Genomic DNA, 26,590 nt, shown 5'->3' on the forward strand with positions numbered 1-26,590 from the left:
AATGCCACTGCCACAATTTCAGTGCTTTCAATACCCTGTTCCAATAAAAGAACCATTTTTTCTTTCAAGTAAATTACTTAATTTGATGATTCTAACTAGTTGGACAATTCAATGCTTTTCAAATGCATAGTTAAACTATTCTTATTTTTTACAATTAAGTGATCTTAGTCACATATTTTTTTACACTATTTTTTTTAAATATTACTTTGGTCTCATGTATTTTAGCTAAATATTATATTTGACCCTTTTGTTAAAAAAACTATATTTGGCCCTTAGTTTTAAAGAATTGCAATAAAAACTTTTATTTTAAAAATCTCACATCAAACTTTTTATAAGATTTATTTTTTATCAATATGATTTTATTTTTACTTTCAAAAATGTAAAATATAAAAAATTAATTAAATTATATTAGTTGTAATAAAAAAAATAAAAAATGTCTTATTTGAAGAAAAAAAAAACTAAAATCAAGTGGGGTCAATTTCGGTATATTTATAAAACAAAAGTTACTATTGGAATTTTTTCAAATAGAGGAAGAAGTCAATTTGGCTAAGACACAAAAAAAAAACTAAAAATAATATTTTTTACATATAATTTTTAAAAGGTAGAGATGATGTTTGGTTTCTTAACTAAATAATTGTTTTTTTTTTAAATCTAAAAATTGTTTTGCATTGTTTTTATAAAATGCTTTTTAAAAATAAAGTTACAAAAAACAAAAAATTTGAGAACAATAAAAAATTGTTTTTAGTTGTTCTCAAAAAAAAATTTGTCAATTTTCTAACATAAATTTTTAATTATTATTATCTCGCATCACTTTCTCTCTCGTTAATTTATATCTCATCACTTTTTATCTCTCTCACTTTCTGTTTCATCACTTTTAATCTCATTATTTTTTCTCTCATCACTTATTATCCCATTATTTTATCTTTCATCACTTCTTATATCATTTTTTTTCTCTCCTGATTTTTTCTATCTCACAATTTTCTCTCTCATTTTTTTCTTGCATCAATTTCTCTCTTTTCAATTTTTCTTTCCTTATTTTTCATCATTTTTTCTTTCACATTACTTTATCTTATTATTTATTACAAACTTTTAAAATATTTTTATCTTTGTAAATATATTTATTAATTTTTTATTTAAGATTTTTTTTAAAAAAATAAAACTGAAAAATTATTTTTAGAAAACATTAATCAAACACCTGTTGTTTTTTTAAAACTACAAAAACTATTTTTTATTCTCATTTCTGGAAAACAATGTCAAACATACCCATAAATTTTTATGAATTGTTAATAATGTTGATATTAAATGATCAAATCAAAGGTACGCAGCGGAATAAATTGACTCATTTTAATAAATATTAATACTAGTCAGGATCATACACATATATAAATATTAAATCGCACACAGATAGATAAGAGATTACCTCTTGTAGTCTATTAAGTGTCATTGAGTTTTTTTGTATAAATCAAAGATCTTCCTATCCAGTGTTATGAGTTCTCACACCCTGATCTTCCATACCAATCCTCAAACACACAAGGACGTATGTGTGCACGTATGATTCAAAATGTTGATTTATGGATTCAAAATGTTGATTTATGTGACTTCCTACATGTACTCAACACATGTGATCTAGCGAGTTTTGACAAAGAGAATGCTTAGAATAGTTTTCAGGTTTAGAGAAAACTATTGATTTTTAGAGAGAGTCTATATTTTTATTTCTCAAAAATAATAATGAAGCATTTTTTTAAAGTCACGTACTTTCAGACTTATAAAGATCTTTAATATAATTAAATAATATTTATTTAATTAAAATATAATTCAAATTTAAAACTAATTACATATTTACATCTAATTATTTATTTAACTCATATTTAAAATGGATAATTAAATAACTGATTAAACAAAAATAATTGAAATTCAAAATTCAAATCATAGGGATTAAATCCCTAGTATAGGCGCCACACATTGTACAATACAGTGTGTGTCGCCCAAGCCTGTATCAGGTTTATTGATTTTCTCATTTGTTTGTTTAATCAATTTTTAAGACAATATATTTATCCCAAGATAAATATCATTTATTAACTTTATCTTAAAATATCAAGTTTAAATTAAATAAATAAATATTATATTATAAATAAGATATTTATTATTCTCTCTCTTTATATTAATCCAAACAAGATTAATATTAATTTTAACATATAGTTTTTCAAACAAAAAAAACTATATAGTTATATAATTAATTAATTCACAATTAATTAATTACCCATAATTATCACATAATTATTTCCTTGCCCTAGAAAATTAATTCATTTGCAATTTAATCATTTATCTTTATATTAATATTTATTTTGATATCCTTACCCTTGATAGTGCAGGACATAGGTGATCAGGGGACTATGGACCTATAATACAAAGCTCCAATAAACGAGATTATTAATTAAACTCTTTAATCTAATAATCTTATTTATTAATTTCATGTTTGCTCCACTATAAATATGGAATTGCACTCTGAGTATTTATAGAATTATATTTACATAGTTTTCTCTAGTAGTCCATCGATATAATCAATATATGTAGTTATGTCCTCCATTAGTGGTTTGTTAATTAGAGCGGGTCAAAATTACCGTTTTACCCTTCTAATTACCTCTTGATCCTTACGTACCATTAATTCAATAGTGAATAATTAGTCTATAATCTAATTATAGATTTGAACTCAATAATTATTCAGTTCCAGAATCAAGTCTTAAGGAACCAATATTCGATCTGTTAGGAAAGTATTTATTCTATTATTGTAATTCATGTTCCCAGCCATCTATGATATTGAATCTAAAAAAAAAGTCATTAGCCTCATTGTTCGAAGAGATCTTAACGAGTAAATCAAAAGATCCACTAAATATAAATAGGAGTTCATGAATACTAAGGATTTAGACTGATCTACAAATGATCATCTATTATGATAAAAATTAAAATTTTACATCAAACGACAAATTTATAAAGATAATTAATTTTCCTCGTTCCTGTCATATATAATCTTCATTATATACAACACATTTACTAAGATGTTTATCCACATCCGTAATCCGAATCTAGATTAATTGCATCTCGTATGCTTAGTAAACCATACTAGTAATCATTTATTAAAAATTCATTATTTTAATATGTTACTGACTATTTTATTATCATATTCTCTTGAATGAATAGAGAATTTTTTTGATATTATTATATAATTAATTCAAACAATAATTATAACATACAAATATAATAAAATTATATTTTGGGCATTATTCCTAACAAATAAAACTAGCACATCATTGTTTACAATTTATGTATAAACAAATATCCGTCATAATAATTTTTTGCTATAATTTGAAGGGTTTGTTTAGATCCAATTAAGGAGCAATAAATTGTAAAGAGTTATAATAATTAATAAAATACATCTCTGTTTACAGTGAAGGAGAGGAGACAACATGAAATGCATAATCTGATTTAACAGTAAAATTTTAATAATAAATGTCAGCAACACAACAGAAAGTGTATAATTTTAATTATCATTTAAGTAATCTGAAATGTGTATTATTATTATTATTAGTTAAGTAGATCTGGCATTAAATAAAAAGGTTGATTATTCATTAAAATAAATGAAAAGAAGATTAGAGGTAAGATATGTTAGTGAAAAGTACAAGTTAAGAGTTATAACCAAACCTTTGAACATCTCCAAAGCCATAACAATACAACACTAAACTACTTCACATGCATATGATTATTATTTAATATATATTGATAATGATAGTCCTTTAAAAATACCTAATTAATGAACAATATTTTTATAATTTATTGGGATCATACTCTGATCCTCCAGTTCTCTGGGAATAATATCATAAGTATATTTATATATTTAATTTCAATTATGACAAGTCTGGTGAAAAAGGAAAGAAAAGCTCATTTGTTTAAGAGGATCAGAAACCCAGCTTTCTTTTGTCAAAACTCCAAATATGAACATATATATATTTTTTGGGTTTGGTAAAATTTATATGTGTCAAACATTTAATTATGAATTGCATATTGTAAGGTACATAATATATATATATATATATATTATATACAAATAGTGGGAGGGCATTAAAGATGGGTTTAATCTCACTAATTAGCCATATGCTTGCCAACTACTTTTGATGCGTCATTACTCTTTGGCATGCTTACCTTTAAAATTCATTAATTTTTATTTTTCTTAACAGTGTTCAAACTCAATATTTTTGAAATAAAAAACCACATCTATTTTTTTCAAGAGTTAACATATTTAGGACATGTTTGAAAACAACTATATAATTACTAGGCCGTGTAATTACTAAGAATAACTATGTAATTAAATATAATTGAGAGATATCAATTACACTAGTTAATTATCATAGCCACCCTTGAGAATTAAAAAGAGTAGTAATTATACATAGTTATTGTAATTATATGGTCAAACAAACATACTAAATTGAGTAATTACTCCGAATTATATGTAATTATAATTATATGATGATTTTCCAAACACACCCTTAATTATTATTCCATTTTTTTTAAAGATACGATTAAATTTTTATATAATTTAAAGAATTAGCAAATATGATAAGATTAATAATTAATATACATTGGACATATTACCAAAAATATTAGTTGTCAAAAATAAATATTTTAAAAATATTAATTTCTAAATTAAAAAAATTGTTTTGGTAAATTGTTGAATGTGTTAAAAACTATTGGGATATGTAGCTTGGAAATAGTTATTGAAGATAAGTCCCTTTTTTTTCCAAAAAAAAAATAAACATTGTTTTTCATTTGTCAAAAAAAAAAAAGAAAAGAAAAATTCATTACTTGCCATTTATGTTTTTGAAAATCCAAAATGTTGGACTTTAAAATGAAAGAGGAAAAGCATCACCCTACCCAAATATTATTCTACAATGAAACTAATTTGACCAAGTTTGTATCTTTTCTTGTGGTAAGGGAAAACAATATAATATGTATATATAAATATAATTATAAATACAAATATTGGCATTGAATTCTCTCTTTCTTCCTCTCTACGTGTATCCACATATATAAATTATACACTTTCCCAACTATTGTTCTTCTCTACACAACTCTTTCAATTATGATCATTTTCTTAACTTTCTTTCTACATTTTATATATTATTCATGTATAATTTTGTTCAAATAACACTATACTATTTATAATGTTGCATGATATCATACAAAATTAAACATTTTACAAGAATAAAGATGTTATAATAATATTGGTATCAATGTAATGCAAAAAGTGTAAATTGCATAACTAATGATGAGGTTTAACATTAATATAAATAGAACATATCATACATAAAGGCACTATTTAATAAATAAAGCGAGTCAAGATAGTTCGAATGATATAGTGTCCATCATGCTATCTTCTCTAGTTTATTTTAAAAAAATACAAATAAATTTAAAAAGAAAAAATAATCATGGTAAAGAAAAAAAAATCCTAACTTGCCCCAATTCAATTAAATATAGTTAGGGCTTACATAAAAAAAACAAAAAGGATAGTAAATTAGGAAGGTTAGTTTTTGTGGAATGATAATAACTACAATAAAATAAAAAAAAATATTTAGAACATAAATGATATTTCCTTGTTTGTTTGATCCAATAAAATTAACTAACAACTAGAATCACTTTTCTCTAGCTTCAATAGGCGTGGAAGAATGATTCCATCAAAACATTTGAGTCATTAATTTAAAGAGTAATGATATGTGCACCAAAAATATGTACTCAAACATTATACATAGTGATGTGTCACTGTTTTTTAAAACAATGTGTCCAGTTTTTAATAAATGTGATACATTACTGTGTAATGTTTGAATGTATATTTTAGGTGCACATATAATTACTCTAATTTAAAAAACAAACCAACCTAAATGAGAATATGACCCTTTTATTAATGCCTAGTCCACAAAACCAACCAAACATAAATTAGGGTAGATTACAAAAGAGACATACTTGTAACATTTTCTTCCACATGCAAAGCCCTTTAGATACAATATATCACTAGTAGTCACTAGCCTTACATAAAATGGTCCCATGTTTTGAAAAGGGACTCATTCATTTGATTCTGACCATATCTGTGACTACCCATTTCATCTTTTAATTCATGTGTAAAAATGAAAATAAATAAATAAATAAATAAATAAAACAAGAACAAGATAGTCTTTTTCTCAGGCACCAAAATGGACCCATTTCTGTATAGTTTGGATGTATATATAGGTCAGGTCAATAAGTAAGGAGTACTCAACAATAGCCACTTTGTTTCCAAAGGAGTTGCCATGAAATTTCTCCACCATCATTTTTGTCACTTAAAAGTAGGACCCAAAATATTCCGATCAGTTAACAAAAATTATTCTTAGTTGTCAAAGAATTTTGACTTTTTGTGACATTAATTTACCCATATTTTACTAAAATAATTTATTTAATTTTCTTGTTTGGATCTTATTTTTTGTTTGTTGCACATGATGCATTTGATTGTTATTAATTTGACTAAGTTTGTTAGTGATTCAGAAAATTTTGGAAAGCAAAAGACAAGTTGTGTACTAATTATTCAATTGAGTAAATTTACGTTGAGTTGCCTCAAACAGTACTTATTTTGTAAAGCAAGAAAAATATGATCAAATCTCTTTTCTAATGGAAAAGACTTTTTCCTAACATAAAAAAAAAAAAAAAATTTAATTAAAAATGTTAATTACATTGGAAGAAAATGGTATTGCATGATTATCTCCATAAAATAAGAACAACGTTTTAAAAAATGATAGATATTTTTCGAAAGTGATATTAAATAAAATTTATTCTTTTAAAAGTTTTGAATACATTCAAATGTGGCTACATTTTCTCCCTAAAGAACAACAAATAAATACCATTTAATTATTCATATGAAAAACTCAATAACATATTTTTTATTCAATCATATGCACATTTGAAATTTATATCTTTCCTCGAAAGGGCTACAAGACAATCTATACACAGTTTAAATACGTTAACCCATTCAAAAATAAAATAAAAAATGTCTCCCATCATTTTACAAATTTTTTACTTTTGACCATTAGATTGAAAGTATATTAAAATGGTATTTACTATTCAGGTTATATGAATAAAATAGCTACAAATAAATTATTATAGCTGGTAATAGTATTGTTTGTAAACTACAGTAATAACACAATAGACTATAATATTATATAATTATTATTTAAAATTGATGATATTTAGCAAATACACAATATAATTACATCCAATTCTTATAGCCCATTAATTCCAATTACATAGCTAATTACCTTGTGAAACATACATGTCAAATATAATAATTACCTCAAATCACACTCAATTCAATTCAAATTAGAAAGTGTGTATCACTCCGTTTCAATTACAAGTTGACTTTCCATAAATACTTTATGTATTAGACCATTTCCAATGCAAAATGTAAATTTTGTGCCAAATTTAGCACAAAAATGAGTTAATATTATATTTGATTATTTATAATTGTGCTCCAATGCACAAGATGCAAATTAACACAAGAAATCAATAATTAATTTAATATTTGTTAAGAATATATAAACATTAATTTTGTTATTATCAAAATTATGTATTTCAATAAATTTTTCATTAAAAAATAAATAAAAAATGATAAATGACTAGTCATTAATTGACAATTACTAAATACAATAATTAGTGGTAATATGTTAAATAAAAAAGTAATATTTATTAATATGCTAAATTTGACCCAAATTATATTTTGTGAAAAATTTAAAACAACATTAGAGTCATATATTTTTGTAAAATGTGCTAAATGCACTAATTTTTTTTTGGAGTGGAGATGCTCTTACAGTGAGTTTGAATTCTCTCTCCTTTTTTTACTTGAAAAAAAATTATATTTTTTCATTATAAAAATAATCAAATTCCAAATGTACAATTTTAAAAGGACAAATATCCTAAAATACTTCAAATTTAAAATAATAACTAACACCGACTTTAAAACTACCTAAATATTATGCATATAGTTAAAAAAAATCTCATAATTCTCTCGTAATATTCATTGAGTAATTTATTATTATTATTGAAATTTTAAAGGACAAATAATGAGTAAGCGAATAAGCATTTTAAATAATGATATGTGCACTAAAATTATGTACTAAAAAATTACACCAACTAATATGTTGTTGTTTATTAAAAAACCTAATCCCGTCTAAAATAAATATAATTTATTTGGTGTAATATTTTGATACAATTTTGGTTACATATTAGTCTTTTGTTTTATAATTAAATTGTAGTTTTCACTAAAAATATTATAGAATTAATTTATAAATACTCAATCTCACGTGCTTAATTCATGCATAATATATTTAATGTGATGGATGGACCGATTAATGATGTAACTCTATGCTAACCTTTTGACCAATTTCCAAAACGCAAAAAATGCATGCAAAAACACCTAACAATCACTCATTAAAAAAATTTAATCAAACAAATTGGGACATTTTGGTCATATTATTTTTTTCAAAATTATCAGATACAAAATATTAACAATATAAGCTACTAAAATAGTATATTCTTGTATATTTATACTTGTTTTTGTATATATATCATTAGTATTATTGGTATATACTTGTTTTAAGTATAAACTTGTTTAAGTTTATACTTGTTTTAAGTATATATATCATTAATATTATTAGCATAGGCATTAGGTATGCATTCTTTGTAAAGGTATACATAAACTTATGATGTATATTTATAATAGAAAAAAAAGTGTTATGCAAATATGTTAATTGTTTTCCCAAAATAAAACCCCTATTTTTAGAGTTCACAAAGGTTAAAATAAAAAGAATACCACCCCATATCACTATAATTTTATAATAATGATGATCAAAATATACATCTAAATATTATACTAATAACATAATATGACTAGTGAATTTCAATTTTAGTAAAATGTAATTAATTAAGTTAAACAAATACTTTATTGTATGTGATGTTTAGGCATAAATACTATTAATTATAATTTTAATATGTAATTTTCTCAAAACCTAATAAAAATGAAAAATTCTCTCAAAATATTTTCTTTAAAAAAGATTCCTCTCAAAATAATAGCAAATTAACAATAAGAATAAACTGGGGAAAATAAATAAATAAAAAAGAGAACATATCCATTTTTGGAAATCCATAGTGTAGTTTCATATTTTAAAAGAAAACAAAAATTGTTTTTTTTTGGTTTCTATTATTATTTTTTAAATTAGGAGACTTTTTTAATAAAAAAAATATATATTTATATATATAAAGCTGCTTGCTTTGTTGCATTTTGATTTCTTTACTTCCAAACTTGTTGTGGAGAGAGAGAGAGGGAGAAGAAGACGAAGAGCTCCTGCTTCACGGTGCTTGCTTTCCGCAGAAGATTCTCTGTGTTTTCTATATATATAAAGTTAGAAAAAAAAGGAAAGAAAAAAACTTGGTGAGCAAGGAGAAGAACAAGAAGATTACATGGAAAAAACTAGATTATTAAATTAATAAGAAAGAAAAGAAAAAAGAATTCACTAGAGGGTTTCGTGAAAACCTTTTGCTCAATCAAGCCTGTAATTTCTATAAGGCTCTTTGCTTCACGTAATCGCTTTTTTGGGATTATCTGTATCCATTTCCCGTCTAAGTTCAAGATTTTCGTTCTAACCCTTTTACCAAAATCATCCATTTTCATTCATATTTTATTTCTTCTATCTTTTTTTGACTTTGGGTATTATTTAAAAAAAAAAATTTGGAAGCAAAATTAGGGGTTTTTAGGGAGAATAATTTATGGGTTTGGTGTGATTTGGGATGTTTTGGCTGGATTCAGTACTGGGTATTTGATAATCTGGGTTTTTTGGGAATACGTATCGGTTGTGTACTTGGGACCTGTGTCATTTTTTTTTAAAAATTCTGAGTCGGTGTTGATTTCTCTGTCAAGAAAGATTGTGACTTGAAGTTGGTGGGAATTTTTTTGTATGGATAAAATATTTTCGGTGGTTCTATCCTAAATCAGAGTGATTTTTCTGTTCTAAATGCTGGGTAGATAGCATTTTTCTATGGTCTTCCCCGATAGACTCCTCGGTGGGTTTTCAAAATTTGGTTGAGTTTTGCAGACTTTAATGGTGGTTTCTGAGATTTCCCGAGGTTTTATCGGGCTTGAAGTGTAGAAGCCGAACTTCCCATCTGGGTTTGCTTTTTCGGGTTGAACTCTATTGATTCTCGGTGATTAAGCCGCTTGTTCTAAGCTTATTTTCACCACTTCGAGCCTGAATTTTCCTTCGAGTAGTTGAACTTTGTGTTGATTGGAAAAATCTGTGGTGGGAATTCTAAGTCTTTGGGATAAGATGAGTTCGACAGTCACCGAAGGTTTGATCCATCAAGGTAAGCTTCTTATCCACATAGCCGAAAATGGACGTTCATTAGTGCTAGAGTGCGACGAGACCACAATTGTTGAGAAGGTTATGAGGTCGATTGAATCTGTTTCTGGGATTAGTTTCGGTGACCAACTTGTGCTCTGTTTGGATATGAAACTTGAGCCACAAAGGCCTCTGTCGGCTTATAAGCTACCGGCAGGTGATCGGGAAGTGTTCATATACAACAAGGCAAGGCTGCACCACAACTCTCCTACACCACCACCTGAACAAGTCGACGTTTTTGATAATTTGGAACCCCAATCACCAACTTCTTCTCGTGATCCTCATCCTTTGGATGATGCTTTGGACCCTGCTCTCAAGGCTTTGCCTTCTTATGAGAGGCAGTTTAGGTTCCATTGTCACAGGGGCAATGTGATTTTCGATCGTACTCTAGCCAAGTATGGGACTTGTGAGAGGTTTCTGAGAGAGCTGAAGGTTCAAGAGAGAGCACTGGAAATTGCAACTGGGAATTTGGATCAGTACTATAAGGTGATTACTCAGAACTGTCGGGATTTCATGAAGCGATTTTCGATGCAGCATCGGTGGCATTCGGATCTTTTGGCGAATTTCGGAAGGGATTTGGAAAAGTTGAGAGCTGTTAAGCTTCACCCTTCTTTGCAAACGACCACGCGGAAGTGTTTGTTGGATTTTGTCAAAGAAGAGAGCTTGAGGAAGTCTGCTGAGAATTGTAGTAGTTCCCATAGGCTGTTTGAGGGTAAAGTCTCACAGTTTAAGCAAATGTTTAATGAGATACACCGCAAGATGGATGAAGTTTTCTCGAGCAGAGCTTCTCTTCCTATCAGGAACTTGGAACAGATGATCAAAGATCACCAGCGGTATATTAATGAACAAAAGAGCATAATGCAGTCTTTGAGGTTGGTTTTTTTTTTAATTACCATTTTTCTATATGCTGTTGCTATTGCTATATTTTGATATTCTGTTCAAGCTTTCCTGTATTCGTTTCTGTTTATAATCATTGTATCAGATGAAATAGCTGCTTAATTGGGTTAACTTTTGAATTTAAAATTGAATACATGGATATCTGTATTTATGTGGAGAACACTGATGCAAAATTTGATCGATGCATCAATATGACTCTGTCGGGACTTTTGTGATATATGTCTTATGGTGAAGTGGTTTAATGCCCCCAAGCAACATGTTCCTTGTGACATTGAAAGATTTCTTGCTTGAAGCATCACCATGTTATTCTTTTTCGTACTTGTTGAAAACGTTAACCATAAATTGTATGATGTATTCGTGCAGCAAAGATGTAGGCACAGTGAAGAAACTAGTGGATGATTGTTTATCTTGTCAACTGTCTTCCTCACTTCGTCCTCATGATGCAGTTTCAGCCTTGGGTCCTATGTATGATGTTCATGACAAGAGTCATTTGCCTAAAATGGAGGCTTGTGAACGTGCCATTTCCAAACTTTTGGACTATTGCGTCGATAAAAAGAATGAGATGAACATGTTTGTGCATAATTACATGCAAAAAGTAACATATGTTTCTTACAACATTAAAGATGCAAAGTTTCAGTTCCCTGTTTTTAGAGAGGCAATGGCACGCCAGGATGATATATTTGCGGAGTTGAAGTTTGTTCGTGGTATCGCCCCTGCATATAGAGCCTGCCTTGCAGAAGTAGTGAGAAGAAAGGCTAACATAAAGCTTTATATGGGTATGGCTGGGCAGTTGGCTGAAAGGCTTGCGACAAAGAGAGAGGTTGAGGTCAGGACTCGAGAAGAGTTTTTAAAGAAGTGTGGATCATATGTGCCTAAGGATGTCTTAGCGTCTATGGGATTATTTGATACCCCTAATCAATGTGATGTTAATATAGCTCCTTTTGATACTAGTTTACTTGATATTGACATTGGCGATCTGGATCGCTATGCTCCTGAATACTTGGGTGGATTTCCTTCAAAGGGGGAAAAACATGGAACATCTAAAGCTTCCTCTTCTATGTCCAATGACAGTAGTCACTCTGTTGAAGCTGAAGACAGTAGTGCTACAGAGTTGCTGGTGGGATGTGAATCTGAGGAGCTATATGAAGGTTCTGAGTTGTTTGATATTGCTGGAACTAGTAAATTGGAAGTTGAGAATGCAAAATTGAAAGCTGAACTTGCTTCTAAAATTGCATTGATCTGTGCTTTCTGCCCTGAAGTCGAATATGAATCATTGGATGATAGTAAAATGGATAGTTTGTTAAAAAATGCTGCAGATAAGACAGCTGAAGCCTTGCATCAGAAAGATGAGTATGAAAGACATCTCCACTCTATGCTTAAGATGAAACAGTTGCAGTGTGAGTCATATGAGAAACGCATTAAAGAGTTGGAACACGAGCTTTCAAATAATAGAGATGTGACTGACTTTGGCATTATGGCTGCAAAGAATGATGTTTACAAGTCACAGACTCTGGGTGGTGGAGAAACCCACATCCCTTGCCTATCTACGTCTGAGCCTATGGATGAGGTTTCTTGTATCTCTAATTCTTTGGAATCAAAGTTGGGGCTTTTCACTAGCCAGCCTTGCAAAGGGAGAGATGGGGTGGATGAAAACATGATGGATTCTTCTGGAGTACACAATCCTCAGTTGGATTCATCAATGATCGAGCCACATCGTGATGGCGACAAAGATGGGAAAGATAAGTTGGTGGGGCAGTTGGGCATGTCCCTGACGTGTAGCTCCACTGCCGAAAGCATGCCTGAGCCTTCAAGTGTTTTACCTTGTGAGACAGCAGCTGAACGCGTCTTGGACTCAAAAGTTAGTGGTAATCAATTGTTGGAATTGCAAAGTGCACTTGCTGAAAAGTCAAACCAGTTGAGTGAAACTGAAGCAAAGCTTGAAGCTGCTATGGAGGAGGTTGTGATGCTTAAGAGGGAGCTGGAAACTAGCAGGAAGCTTCTTGATGAATCTCAGGTATGAGTGGATGACAAAAACTTTGTCTATTATTGCTTTGTCTCTTAGGACTATATTCTCTTTTGTCCCTTTTCTCATCATTGTGGGCTAGTCTTTCCCTGAGATAATCTGGCATTTAACCATTAGTATTTTTGTTTTTCTGACAAAGATGCTCTTTTAAACCTTGACTCAACCTTGTTTTGTCTAGTGGGAACTCATACTACCAATGTAATATGTATCTATTTGCAAATCAAAGAGAGAATGAAAAATGGTGGCGGTGGGGAACAGGATTAACTTTGGCTTTTGTTATTTGTTTTTATCCTTGGTGTCATTAGTTTTATTATCATGTGAAAACTGTCTGGTTTTGGTATCTCAAGTTATGCTTGAGGCATATTCTTGCGATTATTTAATTTAGTTATATTCAGATATGATTTACTTGCAAATCGTGTCATAAATTGTGGTTATTTTAACATAATATTGGTTTCTGCATAACAGATGAACTGTGCTCACTTGGAGAACTGTTTGCATGAAGCACGAGAGGAAGCTCACACCCATCTGTGTGCGGCTGAACGAAGGGCTTCTGAGTATAGTGCACTGCGTGCATCTACACTGAAGATGCGCAGTCTCTTTGAAAGGCTCAAGACATGTGTATATGCACCTGGCGGGGTTCCTGCTTTTGCTGATTCTCTGCGTATTTTAGCACAATCTTTGGCCAAGTAAGTTTCTGAAGTATTTGTTTTAGGATTTGTTATGCTGTGAACAATTTGATACTCTGCGTGATCAGCTGAGGACCTAACTTGCCAATATTAGACTAGCTTAACACTTCACCTGATAATCAACTAATGTTCCGGAAAAACATACTTGGATAACTTTTATAGAATAGAAAATAACATTTCTTTCTGGGATATCTGGAGGAGTCACTATGCTTTAAATTCATTTCAATTCAATTAACGACAACAAAGATGACAGTGTCCTCTGGTTTGAATTGTTCCAGTTCTATAAATGAAAATGAAGATGATGGTACTGCCGACTTCCGAAAATGTATTCGAGTACTTGCAGATAAAGTTGGTTTCTTGTCCAGGCATCGCGATGAGCTACTCGACAAGTACCCCAAGGTAGAAGCTGCAAGTGAACAACTTAGAAAGGAGTTGGAAGAAAAGAAAGAGCTTGTTAATACCTTGTATGCCAAGCATCAACTTGAGAAACAGGTACTTGATTACTAGCTTCATATTATGCCGGTGGTTCTTAAGAAAACATTTCTTCTTAACATTTTAAATAATCTAAATAATCTTTTCTTGGAACAGGCCAACAAGGAAAAGATATCTTTTGGCAGAATGCAAGTGCATGAAATTGCTGCATTTGTTCGTAATGCAAATGGGCATTATGAGGCAATAAACAGGAACTGCTCAAACTATTATCTTTCCTCTGAATCAGTAGCCTTGTTTACTGACCACCTCCCTGGTCGACCTAACTACATTGTTGGACAGATTGTACATATCGAAAGCCAGACGGTGAAGCAGTTGGCTACGACTTTGTCTGGTCCTGAGCATAACCTGGCAACTGAGGCGGGGACTGATCGGTTGACCTTGAATTCAGGCTCAACTTCAAATCCATATGGTCTCCCTATCGGCTGCGAATACTTTGTAGTAACAATAGCCATGTTACCAGATACCGCCATTCATTCGCCACCCTCATCTTCTTCTTCAACTTCTTCCTGATCTTTACTTCAGACATATTGGCGTGATGGAAGAATCCCTAGTGTACATATTATAAATATAACATTCAAAAAGCTTAAATCCTTGTGGTGGGCATTGGAACTTTTATTTTTCTTTCTGTACAGCTGATGATTCAATAGTTGTTTTTAAAGTCTCCTAACTTTTGTAAATATTGCTACTCTTTTCTTTGAAAAAAATATGTATAAAATCTGTGAATATTTTCCAGCTTTATGATCTTTTATTGGGCAATTTATCTTCGAAAAGAGTGGTAGTTTAGTTTGTTCAAGCCTTTTGTTCCTTCTATTATGTGGGATTGTTTGCCACTACTTTCAAGAAAGAAGTAAAACCAAGTTAAAAGAACACATCAAGACTGGGCAATGAAATGAAAACGTGTAAAAGATTTGTTGTCACGCATAGCAATGATTTCATCTTATCTAATAATAATTAATATCTCATGTGGGTCCCTTATTTGACCTTGGAGTTGTTTTTGTCACATAACAATGATTATATCATCACTTGTGATGATTAATAGATACTTGTCAATTTGACTTTTTGCTAGGTTCCTAAGTATTGATGAATTTTTCAGTACTTCCTGTCCAACCATTCAAAAGCAAATGTCTTGCCTAATATGATAATTATATTATTTATTGTTTTCTACAAGTTAATTAATTATTATTTTAAATAAAATAATTTGTCTTAATTGATTTAATTGATAGATCATTAAGGGAGCAAAATATCGCTATCTCTTACCCTTCTCTAGAAAACCTTAACCAAGACTTTATTTTTTTAGGTTAGAGCACATTGGCATCTAGCCATATGTTGTGATGCTCTAGCCAAGAGGCTTCGTATTTGTAGCAGGCTTATGGTCAGTGCTCCCTTGGCATGGTGCTTTTTGTTCTTTGCTCAATGTTGATGATGACTCTTCCCTCTGCGTAGTTTCTCTCTCACCTCCATGTGGTGGTGGGTGGTATGACGACTTTGTTGGGTGCAATTGTTGGCTTCAACATTGTTCTTTATTCTCTTGATACGAGAAATTGTTGTAGGTGGTTGTGATGCTCGATTAAGTGAGTAGGTTTTTCTTGTTGTGCGAGGGATTCTCAGGGTTCCAAGTGTGGACTTATCTGATGGGTTTAAGTTGGGCACCAAAGCAAAAGCTGATGATTGTTGCTATATTTGTTTGAGTCCTGTTTTATTGTTTTTTGTTGTTTCGTTGCGATTTTATTTTCTTAGTTTGTTTGAATAATATTGTTATTTGTCACCCTTTGTTTGTTGTTGATTATTTGACTTTTGCAATAACTTGTATCTGGCTCTGTGCTCACCCATTTATTTGGGTTTTCACCTTTGTGGTGAGTTTGCTGAGCCTACCAAAGTATCTAATCTAAGAAATGCGAACTCATTTGAACTATTTTATTTTTGGGGATTCTTATTTAGTTTTCAATATGGATTTGTATTACTCTTTAATGGCTTGGAGCCTATTTTGTCATCTCTTCATGAGATTTATATTAGCTCTTTAAATTTTTTTGACCAATAAGAATCTTGGTCCAAGTTAATTATTAATGTAATTTTCTTAAAACAAAAAAGAACATGAAGAGAACCAAACTAACACATTGAATGTCCGGTGTTTAGGCCTTTTAGAGGACTTACAAAATTGATTGGTCTTCTAATATGTCCCTCTACTTGGGGTACAAGTAGATATGACGCCTAATTTTTTTCTTTTTAATTTTAATATAAGAAATTAAATAAAACTTTAATATTTATACTATATAATTTTTATTTAAAAAAAAATTGCCCCCGCTCCCCCTCTAATATATGTCCTTGGCTCTGCCATTGCCTAAGGACTTTATTAACCCATCCAGAGGGTAGATTAATATAATCTATGGACTATTTTGATTAGTTCTTTTTCTTTTTATATTATATATATGATTTTAATTAATTTTAAAAATAATAAATTATACATATCATAATTTTTTAAAAATATTTTGTATTTCTAAAATTATGATTTATATTGAATTTTTTTATTATAAATTTAGCACCGCTTATACCATATACATTATAATACTTAGATAGTCCAATCCAATTCTAATTTAGTCCAATCGAGTTTAATTTAATCTAGTCTTGCATAACAAAACATGATAAATATAAATAGAAGATTTGAAATGATTTGATATAGGTGTACTTAGCCTAAATGAGTCTAGTTTACTTTTATTTGGTGGAATTGTTAAAGAAAAAAAAATAGATAAGTTTATTTGTTTGCTTTTGATTATTCAACAATAAAGTTATTTTAAATTGTCATGTACACAGATCATCTATTAATGGTAAAATAAAGAGTAGAGTGAAAAATTCAATAAGGATTAGAATTTTACAATTTGATATTTTTGTCAAATTTATTTTTCAATTCAATTTTATGTCCAAAAAATTTACTATAAATTTTTGCTCTAGCTTGTCTTCAATATATAATGGGTAAATAGCATATGATGTCCCCATTTTATACTTAGGTCTCTATTTTAGAATTTTGAGTACATAGTCCCTATTTCCTATAAAATGCTACAATTTACTACTCATACCCTACTTATCATTTAAAACATATTAAATTTAAGAGTACAATTATAATTATAGTATTTTTATTATTTTGGTTGTTTGTTTTGTTCTCTGTTATTTTTAAGACTATAATTTTTCTTTCTCAAACCTTAATAGTTAAGAAAATTTTCAATTGTTACCCCAGAAAAAAGGACTCATCGATGGACATCTTTATGTTTTTGATATCTTTCTGTTTTTAGCATGTAGAGAAGTTATAACCCTATTCTTTTTATATATGACGTTGTAGGTATTGTAGTTATAGGAAACTTCCCAGAAATTCTGAATAATTTACTATGCCAAAAACATGGTTCAAACAATCCTGTTGCACGCGCGTGAAACAAACTATTTTAACCTCAATTAAGCGTAAAATATACAATCTAGTCATTCAAAAATAATAAAGAAAACCTATAATTATAGTCTTCCTTTTAAATTTAATATTTTCCCAAATGATAAATAGGGTGTGTTCAACTTGGAGTGAATTGAATATATGGCATGTCCGCGGATCCCTGAAGACCCGGATGCTTTATACAATCGTTTATGGCCAGCCTGTGATAGCTAATGCCCCAGATATTAGGAGTCTATTTATTTCATGATCATATCATATCCTAGTATAAATGAGAATATTCCATAATAAATGTAATAAATACGCAAATCCGTGATTGACTCACGGGGTTACCCAAACCTGTCCAAGGAATTTCTCTATAAATACTGAGAATATTGGACAGGAAAATGGGCGATGATTCTAAAATATCGAAACTCGGTCAAAAGAGAGAGAAAATCAGTAATAATATAGACTCGTGGACTAGGTGGATTTTAACCACTGAACCACGTAAAAAGACCAGTGTTCTTGAGAGTTATTTTCTTACTTCGGTTCACCATCAAGCACTAATTCATCCTTGTTATTTTCTTAATTCACTGTTGCCGAAAAATCGCGTCAATAGTTTGGAGCTCTCGTTGAGAGGAAAATTAGTGCTTTCATCAAAATTCCAATCAAATCTCATCATGGTGGTCACTCGCTCGATGCACGACAATGAGATGGAACAGCCTGGTGGGCAGGGGGCCCACCATACCGCTGTTTCAAATGATCATGGCCCTGAAGTTCAACAACTACCGGGAAAGCAACTAGTGGGCCATGGCGATACTGGGAGTTCGGCGTCAGTGCCGCCGAATCCAAACCCAGACTACTTAACTGCAGTAGAACTGGAAAACATGCAGTTAATGAGCCATCTTGCTAAGGCAAACATGCAAATCGAGGAGGTTTTGGCCCGGTTACCCCCTCTTGCAACCAACGTTAATCTCGGAAAGAGGCAAAGTGGGTCTCATAAGTCCCATAGGAATAACCGATCCAAACCAAGTCGGTCAGTCAGAACTGCTACCCTAAGTTCTGTGCCCACAGCGCGGATCGCCAAAATGCTCAGCTTAGTGGCCCTCCTAGGGGTCATCGGCAGGTCAGGCGATCGGTTAGAACCGCGACCCCAAGTTCGGTACCACCGTCGCATGCGCATAGGAATACCCATGGCAACCCACGAGGAGGGGCCGGAGTAAGCTCATAGAGACAAAATGTTCTAACCAACCCTCTTACGTCACGATCAGATCGCCAGGCGTAAAGAGCTAGAAATGGTGGGGCGGAGCAACTGCAGGCTAATTTAGTTCACCCTGAAGGGACAAGAATTGCCTCGCCAGTCAGGCATCCCCCATCACCCATAAGACATCTAACACCGCCTCGTTCTGCACGGGACATTCCTACTTATGGGAACAACAAGAGAAATCCTCCTTCGTCTGTGCGGGACATTCTTGCTTATGGGGATAGCAGAAGAAATCCTCCTCCGTCTGCCCCTACTTATGTCCCTCGGACACGTGTCAATAGTCCAGATCCTCAGCCTCAACCGCGAGCAGTGAGCTTCACTAATGGGAGTCATTGGACTGAAAGCCATCGAAGTGGCAGGCGTGAAGGTGATATGAGAAATCACCTGAGTTCAGCTCAGAGTCCTCGATTCGATCCACAACCTGATCTACGAGACCGCTTAAACTCGTAGAGAAGAAATTCAGCCCGAAATGAAGGAGTTAGTTACACTCGTCAAGGGGGAGGTCCTTCCGAAGTATGCGATAACGGGAATGTCCCACAAAACCAAGCCCGAACTTGGAGGGACAACAACCCGCTGAACGTGTATGATAGGACGGGAGTTGTTGAACAGCCCCAGAATAACCAAGGAACCAGAGTCCAAACCCTCAAAAGGTTAGCCCAGATGGAGGAGCTGATGAAAAGGCTCCTATCGGAAAAAGAGAAAGATGAGTGTGACACAGAGGATGAGCTCGAGTTTTTCGCCCCGAATATTGCGGCGACTGCATATCCACAGGGTTTCAGGATGCCACATTTGTCAAAGTTTGACGAGATGAAGATCTGTCTGACCACTTGGGGATGTTAAACACCATGATGATGACCCACAACATCAGGCCCTATCTAAGATGCTTAATATTCCCCTATACTCTGATTGGACCAGCTAGGCAGTGGTTCAAACAGTATAAGAGGCATTCAATCAGCTCGTGGAAAATCTTTTCTGCTGATTTCAAGAGAGCATTCAGAGCTTCTCAAGCAGCTAGGATTAAAGCTGACTCTCTGGAAAACGTAAAGCAACAGCCCGGTGAACCATTGAAAGCATACCTAAGTAGGTTTGCCAATGTTGCTGCGCGAGCTAGAGACGCCGACGAGAGTTCTAAGCTCATGGAAATGAGAACGGGAATCCTTGTTGGAGGCGACCTATGGCAGGAGCTACAGAGGAAAGGAGTTAGTATTGTTGATGAGTTCTTAAACCGAGCTCAAAGGTGGGTCAACTTAGAAGAGGCGCAAGCTTCCGTCGCAGGAACCAGCCAAGTCCCTGTCTAGGCCATTGAAGCGGTAACGGATGTAGCAGCTACAGCTCAAACCGTTGCCCAGAATAATCAAGGGGGAAATAATAAGAGAAAGGGAAATGGTGAGGGCGACTAGAACGGAACAAAGAAAAACAAGTTTGTGGAGAAATTTAAACCGGTCTACACAACATATACCAATCTCACAGATACTAGAGAACGCATCTTCTTGGCAAATTCTGCTCGCCTTCCATGGAAGAAACCCAAATCGTTAAAGAATCAAAGGGCGAAGAGAGATTCTTCGAAATTCTATCGATTCCACAATGATATCGATCATAATACTGATGACTGTAGACACCTGAAGGATGAGATTGAAACTCTCATCAGGGCAGGACCTTTGGCTCAGTACGCCCAGAATCGGGCAACTTCCAGTCAGTCTGTTTGACAAAACGCTCTGTCAGCTCCGGAAATTCCAGTGAATCAGACTGGAGCTCAGGTGAATCAGGACAATCTTCCTCCAATAACAGGAGGAGATATAGCCACCATTTCGGGAGGACCTCATTTGGCAGTAGGGCTGCACATGGGTTGGGTTGGCCGGGTTGAGGACATTTGAATGAGCCAACCCAATTACATCGGGTTAGAGAATCATAACCCATTCAAAATATTTTTATTGTATAACCCAACCCTACTATTTACATTGTGGGTTGGGTTGGTTGGGTTATACATAATTTTAAATATTAAAAGTTTAAAATTCTTATGCAGTTTAATTTTCAAAATAAATAATTCTAATCAGAATTTTGAAAAAAGCTGATCAACTTAAAACATAAAAACAAGAAAATGAAGTCTTGGTGGTTAAAATCTAAGTCTAACCACCCAAAACATTACAATCATCCAAACATAAGTCCTAAAGTTATTACAATCATCCATAACATAAGTCTAAAAAAGTTCAACCAAAATAAAAAAATTTGAATCTATCAATCAACAATGACAGTCTTGGTCTTCTCCTTTGATGTTGCCATGGCCTTGGTTTTGTTTTCTTCTACAATTAAAAAACATAAATTAAATAATTTATTGAAAAATAAAAAAGCATAAAACAAAGAACACTATTATCAAATCAATCTATTTAGTTTATTTACCTTCTTCAAGAAGCACATAAGATTGTATTTCATCCAAATACTCCATTGATTGAATCCCTTCATGACTCCCCTTCAACCAACTTTGAGTGCATACTAGTGCCTCCACCATTTTTGGACTCAAAGAACTCCTAAATGAGTCCAAAATACGTCCACTAGTACTAAACGCAGATTCAGAAGCCACAGTAGACACATGGATAGCAAGAACATCTTTAGCAATCATAGATAAAATCTTATACCTATTAGAATTATCCTTCCACCAAAGTAAGATATCAAATGAGGAAGTCATTGGATTGGCTGGTTCTTCAGCCAAGTATCTGTCAACATCATTCATTTTCTCGGTCACAAACATTTCCAATAATCTCCTCCTATGAGTTTCTTTGCCATCACTCTTTGGTGGAGAGTCACTTTTGCTAACCTGAAAAAGAAATACAAACAACAACTCAACAAACAATAACATATTAAAATCAATGAAAATAAAAAAAAATCAGCAACTAACCTTATCACCATCACTCTCACCCTCAACATTATAACAACTGTACAATCTTTGAAGGATTTGTTCCACCTTGACAACAATCTTAGCAACGGTTTCAGCATCATAAACAGTCTCAAAACAATACTTCAAATACTTCAACTTATACCTTGGATCAAGCACAACAACCAAAAACAACAAAGGATTGATGTTCTCTGAATTGCCTCAATATTTGTCATATTTCTTTTTCATACTAGCAGCCATGGTCGATAACAAATGATCACTACTAGTAGCCAAATCACTCAATTGAGTGTGAATCTCACAAATATCTTGGTAGAAGTTGTTGGAAGTTACATGCAAGGTGCCACTAAATTTTAGAGTAACTTCATAAAAAGTGGAAAGAAATTTAACAAAAATCATAGCACTCTCCCAATCACTAGAACTAGGTGGTCCAATCCTTTTCTTCCCATTTTCATTTTCCATGAAGAAACTTAAAAATTTATCATCTTCCTCCTCATACCTTGCAAAAGCTTTTTCAAATTTAAGAGCCACATTTAACATCATAAAAGTGGAATTTCACCTTGTATGGACATCTAAAACCAGCCACCCCTTGTAATCAATTCTTTCCCTTTCCACACAAGCTTTAAATTTCTGCAATCTTGCAGGAGATGACCGAATATATCTCACACAATTGTGAATGGAAGCAATTGAATCATGCATGTCTTTCAACCCCTCATTCACAATTAGATTTATTATGTGAGCACCACACCTCAAATGCATAAACTCACCATCAAGAACAGACACATTCCATGCATTAACCCTCCTCTTTACATAACCAACAACAACATCATTAGCTGATGCATTATCAACAGTCACAGCAAAGATCTTTTATACTCCCCAACCAAGCAAACAAGCTTTTATCACCTTACCAATAGTTTCACCCTTGTGATTAGAAATTTGAAAAAGAATTTATAATTCTTTTTTGCAAATGCCAATCATTATCAACATAGTGTGCAATGAGACACATATAAGCCATTTGGGTGGAAGATGTCCAATAATCAGCTGTTAAACATAATCTTTGCCCAACCTTGGTTAACTCCTTCTTCAACTTAACCCTCTCATCACAAAACCACTGGTAGATATCCCTAGTCACAGTCATTCTACTAGAGACAAGAAACTTGAGTTGCAACTCCTGAACAAACTCCCTAAAACCTTTACTTTCTACAACATTAAAGGCTTGCTCATCCTTCACCACAAACCGAGCTAAGGCTTTTCGACATCTCTCCTTATTAAATTTCCCTCTCCATCATTAACACTTTGAAATGAAAGCAATTTTTATTTTTTATCAGCTACCCTATATGGATACTTCTTGCATTGGTTGTTTAAATGGACCCACAAACTACTTGTCCCAACTCTCCTACTATCACAAGCATAATCTTTCCCACAATAATTGCAATTGCATCTAGGGTCTTTAGGATTCCCATCCTTCACTTTTGTAAAGTGATCCCAAATAGTAGAGTTCCTAGTTGACTTTTTCCTAGATTTGGTTGGTTCATCATTGCCTTCTTTTTTGGGTGACTTAAGCTCAATAGGAGTTGTGTTTGTGGTGGTGTTTGGGGGTAGTATTTGTGGTATCAAGCACTTCACCTAATTGGATGGAAGTTGGGGTAAGAAACTTATCCATCATTCCTATACATGTAAAAAAATGCAAGCAATTATCAATTATAATTTACCACATACAACATATAAAAACAACTCACTAAGCAATATCATAATGAAACCAATCTTAATTAAAAAGAAAATAACAGCTAAGCAAAACCTTTATGATACCAGTTAACAACCTTGTTGTGCGTGACTTTGTTATACCTTAAAGGGCAGAAAACTTTCTGATAGACTAGATCAACTATTTGTTGCAAGTCTAGAGCATACTTGTATAGATCTGTCTCTTACATCTGGTTTCCAACCCATACACTTAAGGTTATGGATTTAAAATAGCATACTAATAGTCTAATACCCATTCTAATAAATAAAAAATTTGAGCAAGCATAATTAAAGCAATTCTAATCAAACAAAAACCACATATATATATGTATGTATATTATGCTCAAGAGGGAAGGAAACTTACAGTGAGATCTTTGAGGCTGAGTAGCCGAAGAGAAAAGTTGCAGATAAAATTCAAGATGCTGCAGATAAAATTTCAATAGAAGAAATAAGCAACATCAAAATCCATTAAAAAAAGAAAATATGTATATATATGTATATATCGCAAAGCATATCCAGTATTCATATTAAGAAAAAATACCTGCAACACATGAAAAAAGAGAAAAAAAATCACAAAAACTAGTGTGTGAATGTTTAGAAAGTAACTAGAGAAAGAAGTTCTTGATCAATATGATCAAAAGAGCTAAAGGACTTTTATTTATACATTGTAGAGATGTACAACGAGAGCCAAGAGTAAGGCAAGAGAAGTTAGTTACTAAAATACAGTTAGAACAACTAACAAAATAATAGCAGTAACTAATTAACTTAAACCCATGACTAACAATATTAACTAACAGTATGGAACCATGAACACTTCATAAAACAAAAATCAATTGAATAAAACATACCAACAATACAAGAGCATGTGCAATAGTCATATTTCCTAAATATATATACACATCTAAAATGCATAATCTATAACAACAGAAGAAAAAGAAATCCCAGACCAGATGCAATATTCATATATTTCATAAAACTAACTATGCATAAAACAATATGAATCTACTTTCTTTAGTTTAAGTAAAGCTGTAATATAACAAAGATAAATTTCAAGTATAATTTAAGCCTCAAAAGTTGCGGATGTCATATTGTAGTACAATCGATCTTGACTTCTTGAGTTTACTTAGTTTTGATCCAAAAAAAAAAAACAAAAAACAAAAAACAAAAAAGAGAAAGGTCAATATAGAGTTACATCCTAAATTTAAATATATAAAATGTAACTGTTCTAGCATGTGATTTACACATTCAATCTCTATTTATCTTTCCAACTCTCATTTTCTCTCATAAAAAATAGTCTTAAGTTCTATAACAGATACAAAAAAAAAGGAACAATACCTAATAAATGTGATGAATCTTACAAGCTCAGTAGTGTACACATCAACTGCCAGTTCCAAGACGGCAACCTTTCCCCTCTTTCTGCCCAATTTAAAATAGAGATGCATTAGGTAAACCCACCAGAAAAACAATGAACAAAAAAAGTTCTTGATCTATCTATATATAAATATATTTCAGCGAAATGGCCAAGAAATGTTCTTGATCTATCTAGCATATACAACATTATTGTTCTTGCTACTCAAGAAATGGCCTCATATAATTTTTTTTAAAAAAAAGAAATAGAATCTCCTTACCAGAAAATTGCTACACAGAGAATTAAATAAATCCTAACAACTAGCAAATCCCATCATAAGTTATCATTTACTATAGAAAAGAAGAGCTGATGATATTCAGCAACTGTATATGTATATATATAGAGTATGAGAGGAAAACAAATTGCTTCACATATATGTATTTATATATATGTATATATAATATAACTTAACACTCACCAAGAGAACTTGAGAGACGACAGACACAGAGGGGAGGAGTGCAGCATAATTTTGTCTAGACTGGAATGGAAGAGATGAACTTTGAAGATTGAATAGAGAGAGAGAGAGGGAGAGTAGCCGTTTTGTTCAGTGAGTGTGCCTCCTCTCAGTGGTGAAATGAAATGAATTTATTTAGGGTTAGGGTTAGGGATACACGGTTAGGTTGGGCTGGGTTGGCCCAAAGAAGTTGAAGCCCGTGGCCCAAGCCGTACATGCTCGGCCTGTTCCTATGTATATCGATTAGGCTTTGACCTGGTGAGAATCGGCCCATTTCAGCCCAATTCAGTGTGGGTTGGGTTGGGTTGTCGGCCCACTACCATTTATGTGCAGCCCTATTTGGCAGGCACAAGAAGAGGTGCCCAGAAGAGATATATCAACAAACTGAAATCCCATAACGGAGTAGAGTTTGTCCCAGAACAATGGTTATCAAAGTAACAGCGTTTGAAAAACAACCAATCAGTTTTACGGAAGAAGATGCCAGCCATATCCAGTTCCCACACAACGATCCTCTGGTCATAACTGTTCAGCTCGCCAACCAGAGAGTTAGGAGGACATTAATAGATAATGGAAGTTCCGTGAATCTACTCTTTAGGTCCACCTTAGAAAAAATGGGATTGTCTGTAGCCGAGCTGAAGGCAACCTCTATGATTCTATATGGGTTTTCTGGTGAAGGGTCGGTAGTTACCGGAATAATCGAGTCAGTGGTAACATTGGGTGAAGGTCCATGAACTGTCTCTAAGCTTTTCGAGTTCGTGGTCATCGATTGTCTAGCCGCATACAATGCAATTTTGGGCCGACATGCGTTGATGGCCTTCGAAGCCATAACCTCTATCCGCCACCTGGCAATCAAATTCCCCTCATTTG

General features: G+C 32.4%; 1 protein-coding gene across 1 annotated transcript; it reads left to right on the forward strand.

Annotated features, from left to right (window-relative positions):
* The first annotated feature begins 9,372 nt into the window (after window positions 1-9,372).
* On the forward strand, window positions 9,373-15,307 carry LOC133782993 (autophagy-related protein 11). Its single transcript, XM_062222491.1, has 5 exons — window positions 9,373-11,338; window positions 11,727-13,377; window positions 13,852-14,072; window positions 14,351-14,564; window positions 14,661-15,307. The coding sequence occupies exons 1-5, from the start codon at window positions 10,395-10,397 to the stop codon at window positions 15,072-15,074; spliced, it is 3,444 nt and encodes a 1,147-aa protein (XP_062078475.1). The 5' UTR covers window positions 9,373-10,394; the 3' UTR covers window positions 15,075-15,307.
* Window positions 15,308-26,590: the final 11,283 nt, after the last annotated feature.

This window comes from Humulus lupulus, chromosome 6 (genome assembly GCF_963169125.1).
Source record: "Humulus lupulus chromosome 6, drHumLupu1.1, whole genome shotgun sequence".
NCBI lineage: Eukaryota > Viridiplantae > Streptophyta > Magnoliopsida > Rosales > Cannabaceae > Humulus > Humulus lupulus.

Bases quoted from the DNA above. Each gene is read 5' to 3' on its own strand.
- LOC133782993 (XM_062222491.1), top strand. From the start codon at position 10,395: ATGAGTTCGACAGTCACCGAAGGTTTGATCCATCAAGGTAAGCTTCTT. The intron at 11,339-11,726 runs GTTGGTTTTTTT...GTATTCGTGCAG, and splicing joins AGCATAATGCAGTCTTTGAG to CAAAGATGTAGGCACAGTGA. The intron at 14,565-14,660 runs GTACTTGATTAC...TTCTTGGAACAG, and splicing joins AGCATCAACTTGAGAAACAG to GCCAACAAGGAAAAGATATC.